This window comes from Coregonus lavaretus (genome assembly GCF_964263955.1).
Source record: "Coregonus lavaretus genome assembly, chromosome: 26".
Taxonomy (NCBI): domain Eukaryota; kingdom Metazoa; phylum Chordata; class Actinopteri; order Salmoniformes; family Salmonidae; genus Coregonus; species Coregonus lavaretus.
The window spans coordinates 13,239,612-13,264,601 of NC_140013.1; the positions used below are offsets into that span (position 1 = coordinate 13,239,612).

The window sequence follows — 24,990 nt, forward strand, 5'->3', positions numbered from 1 at the left end:
TTGGCATGAAATAAATAAAAAATACTTACATTGTAACTTACCAGATGTAAGCACAAACCAAACACAACAAGAAAAACAGTTTGATAGGCATGTGATATTCAATTGAACCTAAAGCAAAGGAAAGGAATGCTTAATAATGCTTACATCAGGAACATTGTAACATGGGTTCCTTACTGTAAGCCAAAACCGTTTGATAGACGTAATATTCAATTGAACGAAACCTACAGCAAAGGAAGGGATGGTGAAAGATTACTTTAAAAGTGGTACCAATAGAAAGGGTGTTTAAACTGAGGTCTCCCCTCATTGCATTGATCCCAAGCCTTCTAAGTCATTACCCTTATAGTGTCAAGACCGTCAATCAGACTAAATTGAATAAAGTACCTTGATCCCATTGCTTGTTTAATCCAAATGGCTGTAAAATAAAGGGGTTCAAGGGGCTCGTCTATGGAGAGGCAAGTTAATAGGCTTCCCCTCCCATCACAGCCTGTACTTTACCTAATCCAACATTATTGCACAGAACGGAGAGCAATCAAGGAAAATTGATTACCTGCTCTGATTGCTGGTTTGAGTTCCAGAATCCGCATTCTTAGTGCTTTCAGCTTTAGAAAATGTAGCCAAAGGGGCAAGTGAGCATGGCTTCAATCACAAAATTGGGCTAGAAACAATCAGATTCGTGCTAGCCGACACCCTGCATAGCTGTTTTTATCACGGTTTTATAGGTGGAACTGTGTTAGAGCTGTGAAATCCACAAGCGAGTCCAGGCATTATAGCCTACCTATCGTGGACATTTCATTGGCTGGACAGACTTGCATTAGTAAGAAATCCCATGCAGCTGTGTTTACAAGTTCGAACACTGGAATGTGTAATGTAATCTACACCTCAATTAGGCTGATAGAATTCCTCATTATTTAGTTTCATGATTTTCAATTTGAGTGTCATTATTACTGTATAGCCTACACTTTCTCGTTCTTAACGCGAGTGGGACGGGTGTGGCTTTGTGACAATGACCACACGACTATCCGCTCACAGATTTGAGCGCTCCAACGAAGCGTTATCGCTGGTTAACGCTGAACTGATTGAATCTAGACCATGGTTTGTTATAGGAATCTACAGTGTATCTTCTGAACACAGTTTTTCTATAGTTTCCACTTGAGGGGGGTTGGATGGAGGATTTTTTGTGAGCGTGGCCATTTACGATAATTTGGCAGTTCACATTGATCAATAAGATTACATGACGATTAGCTTATATTTATAGCCTCAATTGAACTTGGATTGTACTTGGGTTTGTAAGGTGCCCTCCTGATCTTATAGGCATATTTTCCATAGGTTATTAATTAAAACAATTGATCCGAATGGCCAATGCTAACGGTAGCTGTTTGCTAGTCCTTCTCCAGAAATACACTATATGTACAAAAGTATGTGGACACCCCTTCAAATTAGTGGATTTGTTTATTTCAGCCACACCCGTTGCTGACAGGTGTATAAAATCGAGCACGCAGCCATGCAATCTCCATAGACAAACATTGGCAGTAGAATGGCCTTACTGAAGACCTCAGTGACTTTCAACGTGGCACTGTCATAGGATGCCACCTTTCCAACAAATTTCTGCCCTGCTAGAGCTGCCCCGGGCAACTATAAGTGATGTTATTGTGAAGTGGAAACGTCTAGGAGCAACAACGGCTCAGCCGCGAAGTGGTAACGTCAGAACAAGAACTGTTCGTTGTGAGCTTCATGAAATGGGTTTCCATGGCTGAGCAGCCGCACACAAGCCTAAATTCACCATGCGTAATGCCAAGAGTTGGCTGGGGTGGTGTAAAGCTCGCCGCCATTGGACTCTGGAGCAGTGGAAACAGGTTCTCTGGAGTGATGAATCACGCTTCACCATCTGGCAGTCCGACGGACAAATCTGGGTTTGGCAGATGCCAGTAGAACGCTACCTGCCCCAATGCATAGTGCCAACTGTGAAGTTTTGTGGAGGAGGAATAATTGTCTGGGGCTGTTTTTCATGGTTCGGGCTAGGCCCCTAAGTTCCAGTGAAGGGAAATATTAACGCTACAGCATACAATGACATTCTAGACGATTCTGTGCTTCCAACTTTGTGGCAACAGTTTGGGGAAGGCCCCCGTGCACAAAGCAAGGTCCGTACAGAAATGGTTTGTCGAGATCGGTGTGGAAGAACTTGACTGGCCTGCACAGAGCTCTGACCTCAACCCCATCGAACACCTTTGGGATGAATTGGAACACCATCTGCGAGCCAGGCCTAATCGCCCAACATCAGTGTCCGAGCTCACTAATGCTCTTGTGGCTGAATGGAAGCAAGTCCCCGCAGCAATGTTCCAACATCTAGTGGAAAGCCTTCCCAGAAGAGTGGAGCCTTTATAACAGCAAAGGGGGGACCAACTCCATATTAATGCCCATGGTTTTGGATTGAGATGTTCGACGAGCAGGTGTCCACATACTTTTGGTCATGTGGTGTAACTTTAAGTCATACATAGAAGGGGTGAAATAAAGCACTGCTTTACAGGAAGTTCCATGAAGAATTGGCTGGAGAACTGAGAGCACAAGAGAGCAGGAAGGAGTGTTAAACCCAAGTTCATCTAAAAAGGAAAGGTCACCGCCAAGAGTTTATCCTCCAGCCAGCTGTTGTGTCCTCCTCTCTTTGTTTTCTTATCATCACATTCTGTTTTATAAGGCACTAAATCATGATATATCTTGAATACAAATTGAATCTGGGGGTTTTGGCACGCCGTCCTGAACGATGCGGATGATCGCCAAGGATAAAAGTACACATTGCCTTGAACTGGCAGTACATTTATTCTACAGTTTACTTGAGATAAGAATTATAGCTTGAAGAATTTTTAAAGAGCAACAATTTTTCACGAGTTAAAGTCCTGCTCATTGGGCACAACAAAAACACAGCCAATGCATTTCTCTCTACTGGGGTTTTGGTTGGCTTGTTAGAAATACTGCCGCTACCTTTTCCCTTCCCAATGTTTTCTCCTTTCAACACAAACACCAATTATTTGTTTGTATGATTTATGAGTCTCTGCCCTTGTGGAAACCTCTCTGCCCTCCACTGGAACATCTCTAAAGAAAAAAAGCTACATTTGAATTAATCAGGGATTCGTCCTCAAGAAGACCTTAATCTGGCCAGCAGGAACTGCCTCCGAATGTCTCTCCACATCCACACAAAGGCTTGCTCAAAAGGGCCTCCAATGGGCATTAGTCTATTTGAAATCCTCTCTTCCCTTTGAAAGTTCAGAGAGAACTTTAGTTTAGATCATGGAGTGCTGCTGGCGATGATTATGTTGGTGGAGCAGCTATGAGCAGCAGCTCCAGCAGTCCTGCCAGAAGTGCACAATGAAAGGGGCAGATCCACTGCTCGGTGGATCTGTGCACTGCTGTATCCTGTTAAAAGTGTGCCATCTCTTTCAAATCAAATCCAAATCAAATTTTATTGGTCACATACACGTGTTTTACAGTATATACATATGAGATGTGTAATGCAAGATATGCAAACATTATTAAAGTGACTAGTGTTAGATTTATTAAAGTGGCCAGTGATTTCTAATTTATGTATATAGGCAGCAGCCTCTAATGTGCTAGTGAAGGCTATTTAACAGTCTGATGGCCTTGAGATAGAAGCTGTTTTTCAGTCTCTTGGTCCCAGCTTTGATGCACCTGTATTGACCTCGCCTTCTGGATGATAGCGGGGTGAACAGGCAGTGGCTCGGGTGGTTGTTGTCCTTGATGATCTTTTTGGTAGTTTGCCCCCGGTGATACGTTGGGCAGACCTCACCACCCTCTGGAGAGCCCTGTGGTTGCTGGCGGTACAGTTGCCGTATCAGGCGGGGATACAGTCCGACAGGATGCTCTCAATTGTGCATCTGTAAAGGCTTGTGAGGGTTTTAGGTGCCAAGCAAAATTTCTTCAGACTTCTGAGGTTAAAGAGACTTCTGACTTCTGAGGTTCTTCACCACACTGTCTGTGTGGGTGGACCATTTCAGTTTGTCAGTGATGTGTACGCCGAGGAACTTGAAGCTTTCCACCTTCTCCACTGCGGTCCCGTCGATGTGGATAGGGGGTGTTCCCTCTGCTGTTTCCTGAAGTCCACGATAATCTCCTTTGTTTTGTTGACGTTGAGTGAGAGGTTATTTGGTGGTAATCAAGCCTACTACTGTTGTGTCGTCTGCAAACTTGATGATTGAGTTGGAGGTGTGCTTGGCCACGCAGTCATGGGTGAACAGGGAGTACAGGAGGGGGCTGAGCACGCACCCTTGTGGGGCCCTTAGTGTTGAGGATCAGCGAAGTGGAGGTGTTGTTTCCTACCTTCACCACCTGGGGGCGGCCGCTGCAGAAAAAACGCACCCCGAGGTCTCTGATCAAACATGTTGGCATCGCTTTCTTGTTTGTTATTATGAGGAAACTGGCAAACTCCAGAGTTTGTTCGTATTTAGTGAAATACTGATTTGTCATAGTGGTAACTCACATTAACACCATTGAGTCATAGGTTTATGAGCATTGAAAATGTAAGCATATGTTTACAAAAAACAGACAAACTAACGATGAATCAGATCACAAGGCTCTACTTCCCTGTAAAAATATTTTTCTAATGACAGAATCTGTTAGGAGGATTTTTTTATTAACATTTTGGTTAATTGCGTCTGTTCTTTTTACTTTTCAATGCTGCCTTACTCAAGCAGACTCACAATGACAGTGTTTAAGAGAGTACTCATGTTTGTATGCGTCATGTCCTCTGGGCTTGTGAAAGAGGAGTGTAGGCTTATGCATAAACACTTTTCTTCCCTATGACCGCAGCAGTCCCAATCCTGAAGAGGCCCACTATATTGATGGTTGCCTCTCCTTTAAAGTCCTTGAATGGACAAGATTGCCTGGCTGTCATTCTCACTGTTTCCACGGTAACAGATTGCCTCTTTGGGTCAAGGTTTGGGGAGGCACCCAGCAGCCAGTTATGAGTTTGTTTGAGGTGATTTTATTACATTGCAGAGGTGTCACAACATTCAGGAGGTTGTTCTGTGTCATCTGAATGGTTTCTGGTATAACGACCTTGTTGCATACCGAGGAAAGTAATTAGCAGCTAGTGCTAAAAGCAGAACTCAATGCTGCGAGCGCTTTCCGCTGATTATGCTTTAATGATTCAAATTACGGAAACATAATTGCCTCGACAACACTTAGGCCTGTGACATCAGCGGTCCAAATGTCATGTCTGAACGTGGCAGGATGGCGTGGGTGGAGAGACAGAAGGAGCGATCCGCAGAGGTCAGTTGGTATGGTAGTATAGTCATTCAAAGAGCTCTGGTGTTACTGGTGTATCAATGCATTAGGCACTAATCTATGAATTTCACATGACTGGGAATACAGATGTGCATCTGTTAAAAGAAATACCTTAAAATAAATGGGCTTCACAATGGGCCTCAGGATCTCGTCACGGTATTTCTGTGCATTCAAATTGCCATCGATAAAATGCAATTGTGTTCGTTATCCGTAGCTTATGCCTGCCCATAACATAACCCCACTGCCACCATGGGGCACTCTGTTCACAACGTTGACATCAGCAAACCGCTCACCCACACGTGGCCTGTGGTTGTGAGGCCGGTTGTACCTACTGCCAAATTCTCTAAAACGACATTGGAGGCAGCTTTTGGTAGAGAAATTAACATTACATTTTCTGGCAACAGCTCTGGTGGACATCCTTGCAGTCAGCATGCCAATTGCATGCTCCCTCAAAACTTGAGACATTTGTGGTTGTGTGACAAAACTGCACATTTTAGAGTGGCCTTTTATTGTCCCCAGCACAAGGTGCACCTGTGTAATGATCATGCTGTTTAATCAGCTTCTTGATATGCCACACCTTTCAGGTGGATGGATTATCTTGGCAAAGGAGAAATGCTCACTAACAGGAATGTAAACAAATGTGTGCACAACATTTGAGAGAAATAAGCTTTTTGTGCATATGGAACATTTCTGGGATCTTTTATTTCAGCTCATGAAACATGGGACCAACACTTTACACTTTACATGTTGCGTTTATAGTTTTGTTCAATGTAGTTTGAGACATTACACAATGCAGGTGTGAGACATTTTGGCTGGGAATACCTGTTGTTGTCATCCTCTCTCTTTCAACAGGAAGGCTCATTTCATGCATGGTACCTTGAAATGGTTGTACATGCGTGCGTGCGTGCATGTGCCAGGCAGAGTGCGATAGTGAGAATCTTAATCGGCTACCAAGCGAATTCTGTTCCATTTTCTGTGTGTGTCTCTCTCTCTGCAACCATATTCAGCTAAAGATGAGTCATAGCTAGATTAAAAGGCTGTGGTTTGACAGTAAACACATTGATCAGGACATCTATGACACTGGAGGTGCGGCTGGGTTTCTTTATGCCTCTCTGAGGTGAACCATTCTGGGACTTTGATCATCGCTACCTCCCTGGGTGGTTTGGCTCGTCAGGAATCTAGGAAAAGCCTGAAGCTGACTGTCAGGTTATATTATCACATGGATTTATGATACAATAAGCTTCTTCTAATTATGTTGTAGTTTCTCATGCTTCCAGGGCTTTGAAGTTTTATTATCAAAGTTGAAACGAAGGTCAATGTATTTAAGCAATATATTTTGTATCCGTTTTTCACTTATTTTCTAGGATCACTAGGTCTTTTGGGTATAATAAACTGACTCAAAATAGGATTATATTGACGAGGTTGGAAAGAAAAAATATTGAAAATAATTTGAAGAAATGTGAAAATGCTCAAATAAAAAATGAAGGAAATAAATGTTAAAAGGTGATAAATAGGCTACTTCTCTAAGTCCATAGATGAAATCATTGATGTGTTTCTTGAAAGGCAAAATAAATGTTTTGGCAGAAACTAAAGCTACATTTGATCCCACCATCTAACCACGGAACGGCAAAGTAGTTCTCTAGGCTACGTGTGTAAAATCAACCTCACACAATCCCTTGTAAGTCGCTGTAGAATCCTGGGCAGCCAGCGAAATAGTTTTTCAAAGAACTGCCCTTTCAAATATTGTTCCTTGAAGGTTGACCCATGACTAAGATTACAATCCTTGCTGGGAGCTATAGCCACTATGTTGAAATGGTTTAGAGTCTTTATTAATTTGACTCATGAACCGCCGCGACTATATCTGTTTAGAACGTGACAGGGTTGTCTGTCTGGGAGCTGTTGTTTTCTCTCAAACTAATTTTTATCTGTGCGACTTGCCTGGTGTAGATTAATGCGCGGGTCCTCATTCAGCCAATCAGAGCGTTGATATTTCCAGCCCGCTTCTTTGAGAAAAAGCTATTGGATTCCCTGTCACTTCAATCCTTCCCGTATCGAAAAACACATCTTCACTTTCTGTGGTCATTTGACTCACGCAATAACTCTGTATGGCTTCATTTAATGTTGTTTGGCAATAAAATAGCTTTGTTGTCCAATGTCATTAAAGGGACAGGCTGTACTGGCCAAATAAAGGGAATCTAGAGGAGTGTATACAGCATCAGTTAAGGGACGTTGCATGGTCAGTATCTGTATAAAAACATACATTTTGGGGGGAGGAAAAATCCAGAGGTGCACTGATGTATTGATTATTCCTCTGTCATATTTGACAACATATAGAATATGTTTTCCATGTTGTCAAATATGAAACAGCATGGCAACTACAAGTTTGATTCACCTTGACATGAGAATGTTATAAAACATATTTATTATACAGTGAGGGAAAAAAGTATTTGATCCCCTGCTGATGTTGTATGTTTGCCCACTGACAAAAACATGATCAGTCTATAATTTTAATGGTAGGTTTATTTGAACAGTGAGAGACAGAATAACAACAAAAAAATCCAGAAAAACGCATGTCAAAAATGTTATGAATTGATTTGCATTTTAATGGGGGAAATAAGTATTTGACCCCTCTGCAAAACATGACTTAGTACTTGGTGGCAAAACCCTTGTTGGCAATCACAGAGGTCAAACGTTTCTTGTAGTTGGCCACCAGGTTTGCACACATCTCAGGAGGGAGTTTGTTCCACTCCTCTTTGCAGATCTTCTCCAAGTCATTAAGGTTTCGAGGCTGACGTTTGGCAACTCGAACCTTCAGCTCCCTCCACAGATTTTCTATGGGATTAAGGTCTGGAGACTGGCTAGGCCACTCCAGGTCCTTAATGTGCTTCTTCTTGAGCCACTCCTTTGTTGCCTTGGCCGTGTGTTTTGGGTCATTGTCATGCTGGAATACCCATCCACGACCCATTTTCAATGCCCTGGCTGAGGGAAGGAGGTTCTCACCCAAGATTTGATGGTACATGGCCCCGTCCATCGTCCCTTTGATGTGGTGATGTTGTCCTGTCCCCTTAGCAGAAAAACACCCCCAAAGCATAATGTTTCCACCTCCATGTTTGACGGTGGGGATGGTGTTCTTGTGGTCATAGGCAGCATTCCTCCTCCTCCAAACACGGCAAGTTGAGTTTATGCCAAAGAGCTCCATTTTGGTCTCATCTGACCACAATACTTTCACCCAGTTCTCCTCTGAATCATTCAGATGTTCATTGGCAAACTTCAGAAGGGCCTGTATATGTGCTTTCTTGAGCAGGGGGACCTTGCGGGCGCTGCAGGATTTCAGTTCTTCACGGCGTAGTGTGTTACCAATTGTTTTCTTGGTGACTATGGTCCCAGCTACATTGAGATCATTGACAAGATCCTCCCGTGTAGTTCTGGGCTGATTCCTCACCGTTCTCATGATCATTGCAACTCCACGAGGTGAGATCTTGCATGGAGCCCCAGGCAGAGGGAGATTGACAATTCTTTTGGGTTTCTTCCATTTGCGAATAATCGCACCAACTGTTGTCACCTTCTCACCAAGCTGCTTGGCGATGGTCTTGTAGCCCATTCCAGCCTTGTGTAGGTCTACAATCTTGTCCCTGACATCCTTGGAGAGCTCTTTGGTCTTGGCCATGGTGGAGAGTTTTGAATCTGATTGATTGATTGCTTCTGTGGACAGGTGTCTTTTATACAGGTAACAAACTGAGATTAGGAGCACTCCCTTTAAGAGTGTGCTCCTAATCTCAGCTCGTTACCTGTATAAAAGACACCTGGGAGCCAGAAATCTTTCTGATTGAGATGGGGTCAAATACTTATTTCCCTCATTAAAATGCAAATCAATTTATAACATTTTTGACATGAGTTTTTCTGTATTTTTTTGTTGTTATTCTGTCTCTCACTGTTCAAATAAACCTACCATTAAAATTATAGACTGATCATTTCTTTGTCAGTGGGCAAACGTACAAAATCAGCAGGGGATCAAATACTTTTTTCCCTCACTGTACCTGAGAGTGGTATTTGGACATATGCAGTATATGTGCATTTGTAAGCATTGAGCTACTTGTTCAACTTCTACATGTCACGATCGTTTACGGACGAGAAGGACCAAGGCGCAGCGTGATATGCATTCATATTTATTAACGACTAAACACACGACAAAACAACAAACGAAACGTGAAGTCCAAGGTAGCATACAAAGAACATACCTTTACGGAACAAGATCCCACCCCCACTAGTGCCAACAGGCTACCTAAGTATGGACCCCAATCAGAGACAACGAGCTACAGCTGCCTCTGATTGGGAACCACCCTGGCCAACATAGATCTAAACGATCTAGAAACTAACATAGACAAACCCAACACAGAAAATACACACCCTGACTCAACCAATACAAGTCCCTAGAGTCGGATCCGGCTCCGGAGTAGAGCCGCTGGCCGGAGCTGGACTGGACCCCGGTGGAGCGGATTGCTCTGGCTCCGGAGTGGAGCCGCTGACCGGAGCTGGACCAGGCACCGGTGGAACAGGCACGGGCCGTGCCGGACTAGACACACGCAACACTGGCTTGGTGCGGGGAGCAGGAACGGGCCGGACTGGGCTGACGATGCGCACCCCTGGCTTGGTGCGGGGTGCAGGAACAGGCCGGACTGGGCTGACGACGCGCACCACTGGCTTGGTGCGGGGAGTAGGAACGGGCCGGACTGGGCTGACGACGCACACCACTGGCTTGGTGCGGAGAGCAGGAACAGGCCGTACCGGACTGGCGACGCGCACCACTGGCTTGGTGCGGAGAGCAGGAACAGGCCGTACCGGACTGGCGACGCGCACCACTGGCCTGGTGCGGGGAGCAGGAACAGGCCGGGCCGGGCTGGCGACGCGCACCACTGGCTTGGTGCGAGGGACAGGAACAGGTCGGACCGGGCTGGCGACGCGCACCACTGGCTTGGTGCACGGGGCAGGAACAGGCCGGGCCGGGCTGGCGACGCGCACCACTGACTTGGTGCGAGGGACAGGAACAGGTCGGACCGGGCTGGCAACGCGCACCGCTGGCTTGGTGCACGGGGCAGGAACAGGCCGGGCCGGGCTGGCGACGCGCACCACTGACTTGGTGCGAGGGACAGGAACAGGCCGGACCGGGCTGGCGATGCGCACCACTGGCTTGATGCGAGGAGCAGGAACGGGCCGAACCATACTGGGAACACCCACCACTGGCTTAGTGCGGGAATCAGGAACGGGCCGGACCGGACTGGCGACACGCACCACTTGATTTGTGCGAGGAGCGGGACTGGGTTCCTTCATTAACCCCCACTATTAATCCTTCTGCTGCCTAACCAGCTCCTCTCGCCGTGCCTCTACACTTTCCTTCTGTTCCCTCTGAACCAATGACCCCCTTAATCTGGCGGCCTCCTCTGCTAAACGGCTGAACCGCTCTATCGCGGCCTCCTGCTGCCTCGTCGTCCACGGCGTGAGCCCCCCCCAAAACATTTTTTTGGGCTTGTCTCTCCACCGTCATCATGGCCCCCTTGCCAGACTCTCTCTCATCTCCTCCCAAGTCCATCCTCTCTCCTCGTCACGCTGCTTTATCGAGGATTGGTGGGATCTTCTGTCACGATCGTTTACGGACGAGAAGGACCAAGGCGCAGCGTGATATGCATTCATATTTATTAACGACTAAACACACAACAAAACAACAAACGAAACGTGAAGTCCAAGGTAGCATACAAACAACATACATTTACGGAACAAGATCCCACCCCCACTAGTGCCAACAGGCTACCTAAGTATGGACCCCAATCAGAGACAACGAGCTACAGCTGCCTCTGATTGGGAACCACCCTGGCCAACATAGATCTAAACGATCTAGAAACTAACATAGACAAACCCAACACAGAAAATACACATCCTGACTCAACCAATACAAGTCCCTAGAGTCAGGGCGTGACACTACAATAATATGGAATATGTTTCTGTATTACTCTATGTATTTTGCCCCATTCATCATTGACAAGTCATTGGTCATTAGCTTCTAGCAAAGATATGCGTGTACAACACCTCGCCTCCATCCACCCACAGTTTTGAAATTCACAATGATGTCTGTATGCCCTCTCTGTGCACTCAGATTGATTACAGTTGAATTGCTGACCAATGTGAAAATGGAGTGCACCTCGCTTTCTTAATTTGTCAGAGCAATTTTATCTGAGTAATACGTTCCCTGTTTTATTTGTTTCGGGGCAGAGTAAATCAGAATTGAGAGGTAGAAGGCCGATTAAACATTACATTCAGATGACAAACGTTCGGCTTTCTTTGAACATCAGTCAAAGTCATGCACCTAGCATTTCAGTTCATTTAATCTTTTGGTGGGTAATGGATTGGGTTGAGGTACAGAAACTTTTCCATTTGAAGTTGCTTCTCAACTTTCCTTTTCACTTGTTGAATTAACATTGCAATACTTTTGAATTCAAACCTTTGCATTCAACTATACTGAAAAAGTGACAGGTAGCCTATGCCACAGCGACAAATGTATTATAAAGACTTATGTTCATGCCGCAGTCGTTTGCATAATGTTGTTGACATTTGACATCATTTTGTAGTATTTGAATATTTCATAAACCATACACTTCATTCACTGTAATACTACATTGTGGTTCCAATTCTTGCCTTTGAAAATCCATTACACAGTTCTTAGGAAGACTCAAACCCTACCATAGAAAATGCTTGTACTTATATTAGAATCATTCATATCTGTTTTTACAACCACTATATCTGCTTCAGATTAAATATTACTCTCCATGTTTTTACTACTACATTAATAAACAATGACCAATGCCACTTTCTCTTACAGTTCCGGCAAACATTTACAAAGTTTCGGAAGACATCACTGTGAACGAAGGCAGCAATGTGACATTGAGTTGTCTAGCCAATGGGAGGCCAGATCCATCAATCACCTGGCGACTGCTCAATCCATCAGGTAAGAGCCAATAAGCACCCAGCAGCATTTCACTCTTATCAAAGGGCAGCATTTCATCATTGTTGCTTATCACTGTATATCTGTGGTCTCAGACATGCAGGGGAGGGTTGTGAGTTGGGCGAGGGTTCCTGTGTTTAAAATGAAACGTGGTATTCGTCCTTGTTGCTTCATGGTTTAGGATTATTTTATGTGTAACCCTCCAGTCAATTCTTTAGGTTTATTTCAGTTATAGAGGATGCTTATTATTTCTGAGAGAGAGAAAGAGAGAGCGAAAGAGAGAGATAGAGAGACCGAAAGGAAGAAAGAGAAAGATGGTAGACTTAATGTAATGATGTCCTGTTGCTTAATGTTGTTGTCTCCCTGTGGATGTGGTCAACACGGTTGGTTTGCCTTGTTCCCCAAAGGTAGTGATCATCTCATTGTGATGTGCATGCCTGAAGAACACATGTGCGTTACTGAGACACACCTGAAGCTTCTCACACTCCCCCTTCATTCATACACAGAACTCGATGATTTGCCAATGCAATTTCTTTCAAGTGAAAGCCCTCTAACGAATTGCAATAATGAAACCAATATGTTGTTGTGTTTGCTCTAAAACGAACCATTACAACCAATTATCCCAGGAATTTCATTTTCCAATACTCCATTTTCAAATGTTAATGTTTTGCTATCAAACTGCCACTCAAACCTTTGTGGGAGTCCCTCTTAAAAGGGCAATCCGGAATTGGTGCATCAATTTTTGGACTTTTAGTGTAGTGATGTATAGCAATTGATTCTTTAAGAATATAACTTATAAATGCCTAATGAGCTTAGTTTAACTGTTGGACCCTTTTCGAACCCAAAATATAAGCTTGTTTTACTCCATTGTTTGTAAACAATGTATTTGTAAGAAAACACTGTACAGCTTCAAAACATGGTTAAAACTATAATTTTGATCTCATCGATGGCTCTGTCTATGATTTTGATAGTGGTTACATTTTTCCAGCCCAATCCCTCAGCTGTTTACCACAACAAGTGGCGGGGTGGCGCTTTGTTGTTTTTTGAATCCCGGATTTCCACTTTAACGTGAGTCTTAGAAAGGCAAAAGGAATGTTAACATCTAACGACTTGGATAATATATTACAAAAAGCAGTGCATTTTCGTCCGACTGCATTTGTATTACACCAAAAAGGTATTTATTTGATAGGTAATAAAATACTGCCTGGAGGTGTCTGCTTTGATTAGCCTTCTACTTTGTTCAACAGGGTCGGCTGAGGTGAGATATTCAGAGATTCCTCACCAGTGGCGATTTTAGCATGTAAATCTTGATGGGGCAAATAAAAAACAAAATGTTTAGATGCAAGCCAGCAAATCCACTACACAACACAACACTAAACAATACATGAATTGCTCTATAACTGTGACAAACGGTGCCCACACACTGTTAGGGCCTACATAAAGCTGTCCCAACAGCCGAGTCCCAACATCAGTCCCAACACCTTACCACTGCTACACCTGGCTATCAGAGGATCCTTGTCTGGCAGAGAAACAGTTCATTCAGCCTCATTTACTGCCTTTAAAAAAAACAGCTGATATGGCTGACTTGTTTAAACAAATGTGGTTTCTACTGACAATTGAGATGTACAAACTATGGCATAAGGGGACGACGAGCAGATTAGAGGCAATCCGTAATTTTGATTAAGACATTAATGAGCGAGCTAGGACTGACGTAGTCAATATAACAATTTGTTCAGCACTTTTGAAATGTACAGTGACAGAATTCAGAACATGGGCCGTTCTTACAGTATTCTCCCTGTACACCAAGTCAGAACCGTAGGATAAATAAAGGGGGCATATAAGCAGACAATGAAAGCTCTTACAATATTCAATGATTACATTTCTCTAAAACAGGCTATAGGCTACATGTGCACCACCAAGTCAGAACAGTAGGCGAAATTAGGAGGGGAAACAGGACCAAATTATTAGGGTGAGGCACATGGGCTACTAACAGCTTAGTACACAACATACACTTAGTATTACTTTCTTAGCTACAGTATACTAATCTCCCTGGCATATTACATCATTTATGCAGCAGTATACAATACATTTTTTGACTCACCTTGTTGTGCTGTGCTCACTTGAACAGGAAGGTGGCGTGGCGGTCCTTCGTGGGCAGATTTTGTCATCAAACTTTGTCATCAAAGTCTGGCATTCTCTGGATTTATGGTGCTTTCAAAACAACTGGGAACTTGGAAAACCAGGTCGAATCATGATGACGTCAGTGATCTTCAGGTCGGAGCTCTAGAAAGAGGCCTGAGTTCCCGACTTGGATGACTGTTCATTTTCCCAGTCGGAGCTCGTTTTCCCAGTCGGAGCTCGTTTTCTTCCGAGTTCCCAGTTGTCTTGAACTCACTGAAATTAGATTTCCCAGTTCTGAGTTTTCAGTTGTTTTGAGCGCGACAGAAGTCATGCTGGCTTGACAGCATGGCCAAATGTTGAATGTTTATCCTTTTAAGCTTGGAAAAGAGACCCTTAAACCCAGACTTGGGACCACACACCCACTCCACTGAATAGCAGGCTAGTGATTGCTTTGCAATGCTTGCAGTTAGCCACTGATTCCTTCCAAACCACTCATTGTTGAATTTGCGATTTCCAACTTGTGTAATGTTTATGTCCAATGGCCGATGAGCACCGATATGTTTTATCTATAATTTCTCTTCATTATTTCTCTTAATTTGACAAGGATTAAAAAGGATTTGCCAGTAGATTGTTGATTTGATTCATAATGATGACTGCTAGCTTGCTAGCTACGATTTTGAAAGTATGATGTTGAAATGATCAGTCCAATCAAAGCTGCTGTAGATATAACGTGATTTGACGTCATTTTATCTGTGGCCAATGACCTTGAGCCTTCTTGGATGGGCACTTCTAATGTAACTCTATGGCAGCACCCAAGGGGCTTGAATTCTTTAGCTCTACCCTTAGATTTGGCGGTGAGGTAGTGTCCCCATGAGTGACAGAACACTGAGCCAATCACGGCGCAACTAGAGAACATTACCAGCCCCTACGCTCCGTATTTTCCACTGGCTGCCCCACCACTACAGAAAGCACTGAGCTAGGCTGAAACACCTGCATTTTGGAGCTGCCTTACTCAAGAAAGCAAAAAAGAGACCAAGTTTGTATGTGGCTTTATTAACTCAATTATTTTTTTAATTATGTTTTTTACATTGTTTGCAAACTGACACGTATAAATGCCAAAATAACATGCAAAACAGGCACTGTTCCTCACTCATTTTTAGCTCTCGTTTTGTTGCCTGATCGTTTGTTACCAAGCAGATAATTAGTTTATAATTGGAATGTTTGCTTCTAATGAAAAGCAGATGCAATGGAAAGGTAGAAAAACACACGAGGCCCCACTTTTCAAGTCAAGATTGATATTATTCTTTCAGACTTGTCAGATTGACAGAGAAGTGCCTCTTCATTATTCTAGCGGAGTATAACAGAGAGCACAATTGAAACGTAACATGACTTAAAATGATGGATTGGATGAAAGAACCGTCACTTTCTATTTCAGCTCTCCCTGCATGGTCTGGGATCGCCACTATTCGGTTTCCAGAGTTCCAGACAGAAACCATGACATTAGTCTGTTGTCTCCCTCCCAAATTCTATCCCTTCACCTATTTTCCTTCCTGAAAAGATGCAGATACAGGGAAAATGCAGGCTTAGCAATAGTATGTGCTATTTATTCAGATATTTTAGAGATTTCCACGCTTTACACACATTGGGATTATAAGTAAGACAGTGTCAGCAATTGCATTTTATGCCAATAGTTGTATTCATTGAGGACGTGGGATGTTGTTGTCCCAGATTGACTGGGAAGCAGAACATTGCTGGGCTGTCTGTTTGTGGGGATGCGATCAATAGAGCAAGGCGCACAGCGTCCGTTTGTTCTGGGCCTGTGCTCTGCCTCAGTCTTCCCCACCATTGTTTATTTCTGAAGTATCTGTAAAGGTCACAGGCATGGGGCGGAAGGCACCACACTGAGAATGCTGCAAAGAAAGTGGAACTCTTGGTCAAGCAAGGAATCTTTGAGTGCGTGCTTCCCGGACCACCAAAATAGAAGTCAGACAAGTATGAAATATACATGCCCTTTGGTGCTCCTCATTACACGCTTTGTGCTATGGGAAGCCACTCACAGACATCGGTGGTACATGGCTTTTTGAGGGGGGGAGCTATGTTTAAGTATGCAAATAAGAGATCTCATTAAATGTGTGATCACTCACATCATTAGATAATTCAAGAGCTGAGCGCAGTTAATTAATGTTAAATTATGCATTTGAAGTTCCCACCCCTGATATAATGCCTTTTGGCACTCATTTAATGCTGCAGGGGTATAGCCTGGATCAACCTCTGTTGTACTGATGAGAATAACTCACACATCTGGACAAGCAGGGATGATGGCTTGCCCCTCCAAACATCCAGACTTATTCTTGCACATGAATTATTCTTGCAAATCGGCTTACATCTTGTGGTGTACTTTGTTGAGGGAAAATGTACTTGATACGATTGTGATGTGTTGTTGTCTCACCTAGCTATCTTAAGATGAATGCACTAATTGTAAGTCGCTCTTGATAAACGTGTCTGCTAAATTACAAAAATGTAAAATGTACTGCACATTAGTAAACATCTAGTCAAACTAATTAACCAAATGCTCAGACAGGGGTGTTAAACTCAGATTAGATGGACATTTCTTCTAAAACAACATCCTGCTGTTAAATACTTAAGAGTGTTCTCCCCATACTACTCTGAAACCAGCCATGCTCCAGGATGGACTGGCCATAGGGCAATTCTGGCAAATACCAGATGGGCTGGTCCATCTTTAACCCAGTGGGCCTGTCTAAATTGTTGTTGTTTTTTAACAAAATTATAATTATTTGGATAGTCATGGGGGACTCAATGAAAAAAAATGGGCCGGTGTGGGGGCCTCGAGGGGAAAAAATGGGCCGGTGTGTTAGAGATGCCCAGGCCTATTTCTGGTCCCAGACTGTCCCTGCCATTCTCTATACTATGAGTGACTTGGACTAGGTCTCAACAATACACCACTCATCCTGTCCACCACAGCTCAGAATGCTACACACGCCAGAGTCCCCACCTCTGTCAGCCCTGAGATTGAAGTAGAGCACTTCCCAGAACTAGTCACACAATCCCAAGGTCCCTGACTTGCATGTTCATGGAGGGCTCACTACTCCTCCGTGTTCAGTGCAGGAAACAGGCAGTGCCTTGCTGACATTCTCCAGGCTGTCCCTGAGAAGGCTGTGACCTGTGAGATGTGACAGGCCCTTGTCAGGGTGGCTCAGGTTCAGCCCTGGCAGCGGTTTTGACACATGTAGAGGGCTGCTTGTGCGAGGGGATTAAGTGCTCCCCCCAGGGATCACAGAGACAGAGAGAGAGTTCCACATCTGGCACTGCAGCTGATCCCAGACCTGTCCACTGTCACTGGAGGTTTATCCCCTCCACACACACACACACACACACACACACACACACACACACACACACACACACACACACACACACACACCATTAGCACCATCCAGCCACACTGAGTAAGAAGAGGCACACTTGTTGCTGTGTGACTCTCTCCCATCATCACTCACAGCTCCCCTCCAGGCCTTTGTGACCACAACGTGGTGCATCATGGGATGTGCTAAGGATGATGTGACCTGAGTGTCCTTGGTCAACACAAAGAGCGTGTCCCAAGGGAACGCTATTTGACCAATCCATAAAGACTCAGGAAATTAGAAGCCATGCTGGAATAATGTGGAGTCTATTATTGACACTCTAGATCCAAACTGTTACAGACCTATATCCATCCTGCCCTGCCTTTCGAAAGTATTTGAAAGCCAAGTTAACAAACAGATCACCGTCCATTTCAAATCCCACCGTACTTTCTCCGCTATGCAATCTGGTTTCCGAGCTGGTCATGGGTGCACCTCAGCCGCGCTCAAGGTCCTAAACTATATAATAACTGTGATTGATAAAAGACAGTACTGTGCAGCCATCTTCATCGACCTGGCCAAGGCTTTTGACTCTGTCAATCACCGCATTCTTATTGGCAGACTAAATAGCCTTGGTTTCTCAAATGACTGCCTCGCCTGGTTCACCAACTACTTCTCAGATAGAGTTCAATGTATCAAATCGGAGGGCCTGTTGTCTGGACCTCTGGCAGTCTCTATGGGGGTGCCACAGGTTTCAATTCTCGGGCCGACTCTATTCTCTGTGTATATCAATGATGTCGCTCTTGCTGCTGGTGACTCTCAGATCCACCTCTACGCAGTGTTGTATATATCTGGCCCTTCATTGGACACTGTGTTAACAAACCTCCAAACGAGCTTCAATGCCATACAACACTCCTTCCGTGGCCTCCAACTGCTCTTAAACGCTAGTAAAACTAAATGCATGCTCTTCAATCGAACGCTGCTTGCACCTGCCCGCCCGACTAGAATCACTACTCTCGGCGGGTCAGACTTAGAATATGTGGACAACTACAAATACCTAGGTGTCTGGTTAGACCGTAAACTCTCCTTCCAGACTCACATTAAGTATCTCCAATCCAAAGTTAAATCTAGAATCGGCTTCCTATTTCGCAACAAAGCCTCCTTCACTCATGCTGCTAAACATGCCCTCTTAAAAAACGGACTATCCTACCGATCCTTGACTTCGGCGATGTCATTTACAAAATAGCTTCCAACACTCTACTCAGCAAATTGGATGTAGTCTATCACAGTGCCATCCGTTTTGTCACCAAAGCCCCATATACTACCCACCATTGTGACCTGTACGCTCTCGTTGGCTGGCCCTCACTACATATTCGTCGCCAAACCCACTGGCTCCAGGTCATCTATAAATCACTTCTAGGCAAATCCCCGCCTTATCTTTGATCATTGGTCACCATAACAACACCCACCCGTAGTATGCATTCCAGCAGATATATCTCACTGGTCATCCCCAAAGCCAACACCTCCTTTGGCCGCCATTCCTTCCAGTTCTCTGCTGCAAATGACTGGAACGAACTGCAAAAATCTCTGAAGCTGGAGACTCTTATCTCCCTCACTAACTTTAAGCATCAGTTGTCAGAACACCTTACCGATCACTGCCCCTGTACACAGCCCATCTGTAAATAGCCCACCCAACTACCTAATCCCCATATTGTTATTTACATTGTTATTTATTTTGCTCATTTGCACCCCAGTATCTCTATTTGCACATCATCTTCTGCACATGTTAATACTACAGTGTTAATACTAAATTGTAATGATTTTGCACTATGGCCTATTTATTGCCTTACATCCATAACTTACTACATTTGCACACACTGTATATAGATTTTCTATTGTGTTATTGACTGTACGTTTTGTTTATTCCATATGTAACTCTGTGTTGTTGTTGTTTTTATCGCACTGCTTTGCTTTATCTTGGCCAGGTCGCAGTTGTAAATGAGAACTTGTTTTCAACTGGCTTACCTGGTTAAATAAAGGTGAAATAAAAATAAATAAAAATGATTCAATAAAATAGATTTGTTTATCTGATGCGCTGATAAGCGTGATACGGCAAGCCTGCACTAATGGGAATGATATCTGTAAAATGGTTTTAGGCTTTATCTAAGAGTGGTCTTTCATTGAGGTTAAAATGTTTCCCTAAAGCATGTGGTTGTTGTCATTTTGGTTGGCGCTATATCTGCTGACTTGACCAAAAGAATGCTAAAGATGGGTGGTGCTTTAGCTCAGTCATTTATTCATTATCTTCCCACTAAGAGTCTTAAAGAACAGACTGGGGTAATTATGTATTGACCCCTCATCATCTAAATCAGACACTGGCCTGACAAAAAGATTGATTCCATGTGTTAGGGAAAGAGAAAGCCGAGCCTTTTCCATTTGAAAACACTTAGAAAGTAGTGTTGACAAAAGAAAAGAAATGTTCCAGAGCCATTTGTGCCATTCTCCCCAAGTTCTCCCGAAATCAACTGCTTAACATAAATTAGTATTCACAAAATAAATGTAACATTTCGCACAGTGGTAAATGATGCTCATGAATAATGCATGATCATGCAAATTAGCATTTAGTTGCCAACTGCAGTTGCGCCGCTATGTGATGCTGAGTCTCTCCTCACTGATGGTTTGTGCTTTGCTCACTATAGTGTCTCAAATCTGCCTTCTAGTTCCCTTATGAAAGGTCTGTCAAAAACACTGGCTCGCCAACAGACACACACACAATCACACACTTGAACTACCCTGTTCAAGGAAACATAATCAGAAATATAAGGGCTCTTTTGGCTAGGCGGGCATTCCGTGCTGCAGTACGAGGCTCAAACGTGAGTGGAATTTCTGTGATTCCATGCTAATGTGACCAGGATTAGAGCTGACCTACCCAATCCCATCTGATTCATTCTGAGATGAGTTGTATAATGCTGCTGGCACTCAGCTCCCTCCTAGCACAGAGGACTCTGTGTGTGTGTGTGTGTGTGTGTGTGTGTGTGTGTGTCTGGGGGAGTGGTGGGGAGGTGGTAGTGGGCTGGGAGCACAGGAGGTTGGTGGCACCTTAATCGGGGAGGATGGCTCATAGTAATGGCTGGAACGGAATACATGGATGTGTTTGATACCATTCCATTTATGCCGTTCCAGCAATTATTATGAACTGTCCTCCCCTCAGCAGCCCCCTGTGGTTGGAAGCCCTCTCCTTCTCTGTTGTGGTCAGCTGTTGAGACAAACCCAAAGTAATGCGGCTCAATGCAAATAACCTTTCACCACACATTTATGAGTGTGAGGCTCCCAAATCCTGGTGCTCGATAGCCCTAGGGACGTACGCCTTTCATTCAGAACTAGAATTTGTTGGAAAATAATTATATGCATTGTCTTTCAGTGTTGCAACACAATAAATTAAAGGATGGCACGAGCAAAATTTAGCTTTTCATCAAAGTTGAATTTTAAGTGCTATTTTCATAGGGAGGTTTTAAGTTCCGTTTTCATAATAAACACTGTTCATTATAAATGGGTGAGAGTCATGAAGTGGAAATAGTTGATTTAATTGTCATAGCTTATCATGCGTTTGCAGCTTAGCAAGATAGATAGATGTAGGGCCTATCTAAAGTACATCCGGGCTCAAAGCAAGTTTGAGAAGTGTGGTGCTGAATGCCTTGTCTTGGACCTTAAACCTTCTCCTGTATTCACAATAAGCTAAAGTGAAGAGGGATGTTTAGCAATGCTAGGCAGAGCTAGCCGCTCAACAGGATGGTCTTGGACAGTTCTCCTAGGGGTCTGTCTGCGTCAAGTGAAGATCATTGGCTTTGTTTTTAACTGAGTAAGCCCAGGACTTTAGGGGGAGAATGGTATAGAGCACCTATTTATGTCTTACACTTGTATACACAGTCAGAACAGGATACAGGCATAGACACACTCTCTCACACACACACACACACACACACACACACACACAAACACACACCTCAGTCTTCAATTTTCTACAGTTCACACACAGCCACGTACAAAAACATGCACACCCACACAAACTCTCAATGTCTGTGATTTGGAATTCCTCTCTTTCTTTCCCACTCTCTCTCTCTCTCTCTCTCTCTGTCTCTCATTCCTCTTTCTTTTTTCACGCAACTCAAACTGATTTATTGCTCTGACAATCTAAGATGATTTTGTGAAATAAGAAATGTGCACTCCATTCTCTCCCACCTCATTGGGTTTCTCACTCACTGGATTAGCATAGAGTTGTAAGGCTGTGCCATCATGTGATTTTTAATGTGCACGCTCCAAATCAATCACTTTTCCATTCCCCGTGGGGCCCATGGAAAGCAGTGACTTATACCTGCTGAATCCACACAGGGATACAGTGGGGGAAAAAAGTATTTAGTCAGCCACCAATTGTGCAAGTTCTCCCACTTAAAAAGATGAGAGAGGCCTGTAATTTTCATCATAGGTACACGTCAACTATGACAGACAAATTGAGGAAAAAAATCCAGAAAATCACATTGTAGGATTTTTTATGAATTTATTTGCAAATTATGGTGGAAAATAAGTATTTGGTCACCTACAAACAAGCAAGATTTCTGGCTCTCACAGACCTGGAACTTCTTCTTTAAGAGGCTCCTCTGTCCTCCACTTGTTACCTGTATTAATGGCACCTGTTTGAACTTGTTATCAGTATAAAATACACCTGTCCACAACCTCAAGCAGTCACACTCCAAACTCCACTATGGCCAAGACCAAAGAGCTGTCAAAGGACACCAGAAACTAAATTGTAGACCTGCACCAGGCTGGGAAGACTGAATCTGCAATAGGTAAGCAGCTTGGTTTGAAGAAATCAACTGTGGGAGCAATTATTAGGAAATGGAAGACATACAAGACCACTGATAATCTCCCTCGATCTGGGGCTCCATGCAAGATCTCACCCCAAGGGGTCAAAATTATCACAAGGTGAGCAAAAATCCCAGAACCACAAGGTGGGACCTAGTGAATGACCTGCAGAGAGCTGGGACAAAAGTAACAAAGCCTACCATCAGTAACAAACTACGCCGCCAGGGACTCAAATCCTGCAGTGCCAGACGTGTCCCCCTGCTTAAGCCAGTACATGTCCAGGCCCGTCTGAAGTTTGCTAGAGTGCATTTGGATGATCCAGAAGAGGATTGGGAGAATGTCATATGGTCAGATGAAACCAAAATAGAACTTTTTGGGAAAAACTCAACTCGTCGTGTTTGGAGGACCAAGAATGCTGAGTTGCATCCAAAGAACACCATACCTACTGTGAAGCATGGGGGTGGAAACATCATGCTTTGGGGCTGTTTTTCTGCAAAGGGACCAGGACGACTGATCCGTGTAAAGGAAAGAATGAATGGGGCCATGTATCGTGAGATTTTGAGTGAAAACCTCCTTCCATCAGCAAGAACATTGAAGATTAAACGTGGCTGGGTCTTTCAGCATGACAATGATCCCAAACACACCGCCCGGGCAACGAAGGAGTGGCTTCGTAAGAAGCATTTCAAGGTCCTGGAGTGGCCTAGCCAGTCTCCAGATCTCAACCCCATAGAAAATCTTTGGAGGGAGTTGAAAGTCCGTGTTGCCCAGCGACAGCCCCAAAACATTACTGCTCTAGAGGAGATCTGCATGGAGGAATGGGCCAAAATACCAGCAACAGTGTGTGAAAACCTTACAGAAAACGTTTATATAATATAATATAATATGCCATTTAGCAGACGCTTTTATCCAAAGCGACTTACAGTCATGCGTGCATACATTTTTTTGTGTATGGGTGGTCCCGGGGATCGAACCCACTACCTTGGCGTTACAAGCGCCGTGCTCTACCAGCTGAGCTACAGAGGACCACCTTTGACCTGTGTCATTGCCAACAAAGGGTATATAACAAAGTATTGAGAAACTTTTGTTATTGACCAAATACTTATTTTCCACCATAATTTGCAAATAAATGCATTACAAATCCTACAATGTGATTTTCTGGATTTTTTTTTCTCATTTTGTCTGTCATAGTTGACGTGTACCTATGATGAACATTACAGGCCTCTCTCATCTTTTTAAGTGGGAGAATTTGCACAATTGGTGGCTGACTAAATACTTTTTTTCCCCACTGTAGAATAGCTATAGAAACAGGTTCTTTCCTGGTGAAGGTAAGCCTATTTTTCATCATTACTTTGGTTCTGAGAGTTAATACTTAATGTGCATGTAAAGAGATAACAGTGTTTATCATGAGGCTGCTCAAGCCTCCTGGGGGACATTTTTTATTTAATAGAGTTATTAATTAAACAATAAATCTGGTCATATTCATGACACAGTTGTCTCTGGACCCTGCTGAGTTATTGACTTAATGTTTCCAGTTCACTATTAGTTGCATTATTATAATAATTTTGGTCACACTTTATTAGGATAGTCCGGATTTTCCCTCTGTAGATGGAAACCTGCTTGCTAAGGTTACGGATAGGGTTAGGTTTAGAATAAGGGTTAGGGTAAGGGTGAAGGTTAGGGTTAGGTTAAGGTTAGAGTTAGAGCTTGGGTAAGGGTTAGTAGATAGTATATATTTTACTGATAGTCTGTAGATAGTCCATCTGTAGTTGCTCTACACACTATCCAAATAAAGTGTTACCTAGATTGCTACTGTAAGGAAGCTACAGGACTGTAGATTGTAGCCAAGTCCTCTTCTCTCTCTAGCCACTCAATAAAAATATATTCAGGTGAAGTCCAAATGTCTTAACGATAAAACGATCAAGCAGCCACAATACATTTCCATGGCAACCGATTTCAATCCTACTTTCCATTCCATCCTACTTTGTCAATGCTGAGTGTGTTTGATATGGCTGCAGTGGCCATGCTAGGAGGACCCTTTGATCTGAGTGCTCTTTTCATGAGCATTGAACTACACCAGACAATAATACCAAACAGAGAAACAGAGGCGTAGCCATAGAGATCCTGTTAAATTACTAGTAAATGACTAGCATTCTAGTTCTATGGGTGTAGCACAGAAAGAGCTTGATACATTGGGCATGCAGCTGTGAATGCTGTTGCTATGCAGTTCGAGACTTGAAATTGAGGTTGTTAGGTATGTTTACTGAGACCACATTTCAGATTTAGCCACAAACAAATCTATGAGAATAACTTGAGAGTCTCTAATAGGAAAAATGTGATATGTCAAAAGTTTTATTTTTGTTT

At 43.6% G+C, this 24,990-nt stretch overlaps 1 protein-coding gene across 2 annotated transcripts in view; it reads left to right on the forward strand.

The window, feature by feature from the left end:
- LOC311101413 (limbic system-associated membrane protein-like) overlaps positions 1-24,990 on the forward strand; it is a 430,764-nt gene that overhangs the window by 395,665 nt on the left and 10,109 nt on the right. For both annotated transcript variants that reach the window (XM_084142545.1, XM_084142546.1), the window contains one exon: positions 12,167-12,292. In XM_084142545.1, the coding sequence (XP_083998671.1) occupies positions 12,167-12,292 (126 nt within the window). The remainder of the gene's footprint in view (positions 1-12,166; positions 12,293-24,990) is intronic.